This window comes from Solanum tuberosum, unplaced genomic scaffold (genome assembly GCF_000226075.1).
Source record: "Solanum tuberosum cultivar DM 1-3 516 R44 unplaced genomic scaffold, SolTub_3.0 scf00343, whole genome shotgun sequence".
Taxonomy (NCBI): domain Eukaryota; kingdom Viridiplantae; phylum Streptophyta; class Magnoliopsida; order Solanales; family Solanaceae; genus Solanum; species Solanum tuberosum.
The window spans coordinates 445,875-452,224 of record NW_006239267.1 but is presented as its reverse complement, the minus strand read 5'-3'; the positions used below and the strand labels follow the sequence as shown (position 1 = coordinate 452,224).

The 6,350-nt window shown below is 29.7% G+C and overlaps 1 protein-coding gene across 1 annotated transcript; it reads right to left on the bottom strand.

Annotated features, from left to right (window-relative positions):
• Positions 1-331: 331 nt before the first annotated feature.
• LOC107063370 (extensin-2-like) lies at positions 332-1,573 on the bottom strand. The gene has a single exon (XM_015315173.1). It carries the CDS (start codon positions 1,571-1,573, stop codon positions 332-334), a length of 1,242 nt encoding a protein of 413 aa, XP_015170659.1.
• Between the last annotated feature and the right edge of the window lie 4,777 nt (positions 1,574-6,350).

Sequence of the window (6,350 nt, the reverse complement as noted above, 5' to 3'; positions counted from 1 at the left end):
TTCATTTGTAAATGGTCACCAGTTTGTAATTCCTATCCTTTGGGACAAATGTAAAGAAAAATGTCGCACTTGATGATAGATTGAACTCATATATATGGAGAAAAAATAAAATGAAAAACACTCTTAAAAAGTACAATTAGAAAGTACATCATGACCAAAACAACATAAAAAGAAAACTCAAAGTAGGAAGTATCTCCTTGTAGAGCACAATTGATTGATTCTTGAAATCTCTACTTCTTTTGGCTTGGTTTCCATACGAACCCGAAATCCGCAACAAATATATCCTTTATACTTTGTTAGGATGACAATCACTATAAAATATAGACGTGGCTTAGTAATAAGGGGGTGGTGGAGATGGAGTGGATGGAGAAGGAGATTGGAAGTTGTATGGAGGAGGAGGATATTGGTAGTTCTCTGAGTTCTTTGGTGATGGCAAATTGCGGTGACGATATTGAGCAACATGTGGTAATTTAAAGAAAGGTTTTGGTAATGTCACTTTGTATTCATAGTTATCTTTTGACATTGAAGGTACCTTGTTGTAATCCTGGATTACTGATGGTTCCTCATGGTGAGTATCTTCGTGAACATGTTGAGGGACTTGTGGCTCATGATTGTAATTATCTTTTGATTCGGATGGAATTGAAGGCACCTTATAGTACTCTTTGGAGACTGATGGCACCTTAGTATAAGTATCTTTTGGAAATGATGGCACATCCTTGAAGTACTTGGTTGATTCTGATGGCACCTTAGTATAAGCATCTTTTGGAAACGATGGCACCTTGAAGTACTCTTTTGATTCTGATGGCACTTTAGTGTAAGTATCTTTAGGAGCTGATGGCACCTTGTAGTACTCTTTTGATTCTGATGGCACCTTAGTATAAGTATCTTTCGAAAAGGATGGCACGTCCTTGAAGTACTCTTTTGATTCTGATGGCCTCTTAGTATAAGTATCTTTTGGAAATGATGGCACCTTGAAGTACTCTTTTGATTCTGAGGGCTCCTTAGTATACATCTCTTTTGAAAATGATGGCACCTTAAAGTACTCTTTTGATTTTGATGGAACATTAGTGTAAGTATCTTTTGGAGCTGATGGCACCTTGTAGTACTCTTTTGATTCTGATGGCACCTTAGTGTAAGTATCTTTTGGAAATGATGGCGCCTTGAAGTACTCTTTTGATTCTGATGGCACCTCAGTGTATGTATCTTTTGGAAATGATGGCACCTTGAAGTACTCTTTTGATTCTGATGGCACCTTTGTGTAAGTATCTTTTGGAAATGATGGCACGTCCTTGAAGTAATTTTTAGATTCTGATGGCCTCTTAGTATAAGTTTCTTTTGGAAATGATGGCACGTTGAAGTACTCTTTCGATCCTGATGGCACCTTAGTATATGTACTTTTCGGAATTGATGGCACCTTATATTCGGGGGAATAAGGTTTCTCTTGCTTCGTGGTTTCCTGTGGGGAATAACTATAAGGTGTATAGGCTGCAACACTTGTGGCAATTACCAAGCAAAATGTCATGGCATATACAATTTGATGATGAGGAAATTGTTGTCTTCTTGAGTTCCCCATTTTCAAAAACATAATTCCCTCAATGAATTTGTTTTGAAATTTTGGCTTCTATTGTTTGTTGTTACAAAATGGCTTCTACCAATTTATTTATAGGAAAGAAAATCATTTAAGTAATAGACACCACTTTGATATATGATCCTAAAAGTGGTTGCCCATGATGTCCTTCATGGTTCTCATGTCATTGGATGCCTTTTCACATATTATAATATTCCAGTAATACCATATATGAAAATTAAAATATTGTCTCATTAGAATAATGATCAATGCAAGAGTTAAATTTCATATATATTTTTTTGAGAAAAAATGACCTTTTCGTACTAAATTAATTAGCATACTGAACTATCTTTTAAGAACTAATTGCTTGCACGTCTAGGTCCTAACATTCCAAGTAATTCTGTTGGAAATATTCATTGCATCATGAAGATATTATTTTATGATTTTTAGAATATGCTTCATTGTGAGATTAGTGCTTTGCCTCTTTTTTTCCCAAGATTTTTATTTTTATTTTCTATATAATCTCCCAGACTGAAATTGACTTATTTTCTCATCTCACTACAAGAAATTGGGGAATACGAGACATTATATAAATGTCATATTAAGTTGCTTAAATGTCACAAATTTATTCATCGACACTTAATTTACATTTGGATCAAATATCGTATATTTCAGTGTCACCAAATAAATATTGTCGTATCTATATAACAATTGTTTTAGAAGGGAACGTTATGTTCATTCCATAACATAAAGAGGTATATTGGACTTGTCCTTTCTTTTTTGATACATCTCAAATCTTTCAAGATATATACGTGTCATTTTATTTGGCCTCAACTGATATTTATACCCTTTAATTTTAGGTGTGCACAAGTAGACATTTGAACTTATATACAACTAGTGGACTTTTCCGCGCTTCGCGCGGTTAAAATAAAAGATTAAATATATTCTAAAATAATTAGTGTCATTACTTGACAAATATTCTAATAATAAATAATGCAATAAAAGAGAGGAAAATTAAGTTACGATCCTAATATGACATATTGAAAGAAATTGCTAAAAAAAATTATGCTACAAGTTGCTTATTAAAAAAAAGATCGAAGCATAAAAGTTGATATGAAAAACTTCAGTTAATTGATAATCCAATCATCATAGTTTCATACTAATTAAATTCAATGATTTATAGCAATCTTATTAGTTCAATCAACAATCTACTCCATCATAAATTACTCCTCCTATCCCATATTAGTTGATCAGTATACTGAAAATAGTTGTCACATATTAGTTGATCACCTTACTAAATCAAGAAAACATTAATTGAATTTTTTCCAAATTACCTTTCAATTAATTCTTTTTTAAAGTATTCACCCTTGTCTGTAAATTTTAAAAAAAAGTTCTTAAGGGGTGAATTGGTAAAACTTCCCACTTATTTATGATTTTTTAATAAACGTGCGTAAAAAGAAAAGTGATCAACTAATATGAGACGGAGAGTACATGATTTTCTATTTGTATAAATCACTATAAAATAAAAATAAATAAATAAAGATATATGATTTCTTAATATATTCACGTAAAAAGAAAAGTGATCAACTAATATGGGACATACGGAGTACATGATTTTCTTTTTGTATAAATGATTATATAATAAAAATAAATAACTAAAGACATATGATTTCTTAATATATGCGCATAAAAAGAAAAGTGATCAACTATTATGGGATGGAGGGAGTACATGATTTTATTTTTGTATAAATGACTATATAATATAAATAAATAAAGATATATCTGTGCTAAATCATGATGCGATAGAATACATGAATTATATTAAACCCAATCCAGCTCCTCTTCATTATACTTTTTCTCCATTTCATCAAAGAGTATACATTTAGTTAAAAGACATGTTCTATTTAATATTTATAGGTTAAGATTATATTACATTCATAACCACAAATTTTGAAGATCCATTAATACCATTGATTTAATCTTAATTTATATTATTCAATTTATCAAAATTGTTGAGCTTGAATTAATATGTTTATTTGGCCTGGTAAATAGTAATCTTTTGAAAAATATTTTGGCCTTAGAACGTTCCAAAATATTTTTCAATTAAATAAATAGTCTTATGATTCACATACATTAAAGAAAAGGTAAAAGAATTTTTATTTTAAAAAAAAAAATTGAATTTTTTTTCTCTGACGCAGTTGCCTCCCCATATTTAAATATCAATAATATAAAATTTATTTCTTTTATCTTCAAATAAAGCAGCCTCCTATATTTAAATATTTAAAATATAAAAATATAAGATGATATTAATATATATCTAAATTTGCAGGAAATATTTTTCTTACCAAATTTGAAAAGTACTTTCCAAAACTTATTTACTTGATTATGATCATGATTTTATTTATTTAATATAATCTTTATCTTTAAAATTTAAATAGGATATATATCTCTTATCTAAATGTATACTTGACGAAATAGAGAGAAAGGATAATAGAGAGGGGAACCAAATCCTATGCACACATTTACTCGTTAGTCAATATTTTTAAAAAGAAAGGTCAATTGTTAACATATTAAACAAATAAATATAACGGGAAAAAAACACAAGAAAAAGAGAAGAGATAGAACACATCAAGGAGGTCACGGTTAATTTTTTTGTTAATGACTACTCAAGATTACAAGGTATATTGGAGGTGTGTGGATACCATTTTTAAAAATAATTGACATTACAACATCAACAATTTAGTAATAAAATGTTACATTTATTTGGAGGCAAAAACTTATAAGCAAACATTAAAAGATGAGGTGTATTGAAAGAGACCGCTACTGTCTTTAATCAGATGTCTAGTCAAATCTTGAGTATGAAAAAACTCCTTAGTAGGAAATGTTCCCCCGAATGGAGCCTTGCACGGGCTGCAACGTGGATACCAAATACAATATAGAAAACCAAAAAATATATAATAAGAACAGTATGTAACTTTCATGATAACCAAAGTTCAGACGTTGTTCTCGCCTTCACAATATTCCATAAAAATTGATATAATTTTCATGGGAAGATCTTGTCAAATCATTTTGAACTACCTGCCAGGTTAGACAATATAAAGTTAGACAACTTTTCTATTAACTATTAGAATAGTATTAGCAAATCATCAAATCCAAAAAAATTTATAAAGAGAAAGAAAAGATTAATGGGATATATATAAACCCATTTCTTATTCAATACAAACTCTTTTCAACAGCGTAAAATGGGTCTCAATCATAAAACCACAATGATTCGTAAGCTAAGTGATGCAAAATAATGACGGCTAATACAAACAAAGAAACCCCAAATTTAGAGCAAGTTCCAAATGAGAAATGTCAGAAAACATTTCCATTCTCTTTTTCTATACAAGCCCATTTCAACTACGTGAAATGGGATCTCAATCCTGCATTTCAGCCAAAAAATATACAAACACCAAGAGGATCAAAGAAAAAAGTTGTTAAGGCAATAAAAGATATACCAGAAAAGCCCAGTGATGGAACTGAACGTTGTGTTTCTTGGATAAATTTTCAACCCCATTGGCTCCACGATCTGCAGTGGGAAGTTTGTTTGATGGTTTTCTCAGACCCATTTGAGCCTTCATCGGGATCTATGAAATCTCCGGCCAGTTTACTGTCTCTCCGGTGCCTGAAAGCTTAAATAATGAAGCATGATTTTATAGGACCTTAATATTTTGACTGTTCCAATTATTATAACCTTAATTTGTGGAAACTGTTAAGGGCTACTAATTACAATTAAGAATTGGGATTTTAAACGGTAAGGGTTACTAATTACGATTAAGAATTGAAATTTTAAACGGTATCTTTCTCTTTCTTAAAATTTAATTAATTAAAACCCATTAATTATTATAGCCTTAAATTGAGGAAATTAAACACTAACTAATTAAAATCAATTTACGTCTGAAAAAGGGAAAAAAAATCCTCCAAAAATCAGAAAAAATAAATAAATAGATTTTGTGATCATTGAGGCATGCACATCGGTGGGCTGAATATCCAGCTTTATATATATATATATATATATATATATATCTATATATATGTATATAGATTGAACAAATAGACATATGTATCCTATATAACAATTTTCACATACTATATGTATTATGCCACATAGATATTATGTCTATTAATTAATAATTAGTGTTTGGACACGTGTGTTGCACGTGTATTCCAACTTACTTCGTATATGATTTACATAATTATCTAAGATTATTGCAACACATATTGAGTAATAAAAGACAAATAAAAACAGAGGTTTAATGAATATGATACTTTTCTAGCTATTTGACGGTTTAAGTCCAAAATCTATGAATATGATATCTAACAATTGAACAAAAATATTTCAATGTTCATGCTCGTGACAACACTACATCATTGCAACACTCACGATTATGTACAAAATTAAAAGAAAATAAAGTAACAAGAACATATTGGACGTGAAAATTGTATAGGATATAATAGATGTTCTAAACTATAGACCTTAATCATATCTTATTAAGTGGGAAGCGCCAACCTTTGACCTTCAAAGTTAAATTACCATTTTACCCCTCCACTAAATCAAAATATGATTAATTAATTTATTAAATACTACTATTTTAGTTACATAATAGTAGAACGTGATGTCCAACAACTACACTTTAATTCTTTAATTATGACATTATAATTATAATTGATAATTGATGAGAAATTAATTAAAGTAAAAGATAAAACAATGTATGAAATTCTTTCAATTCGGTGACTTTAAATT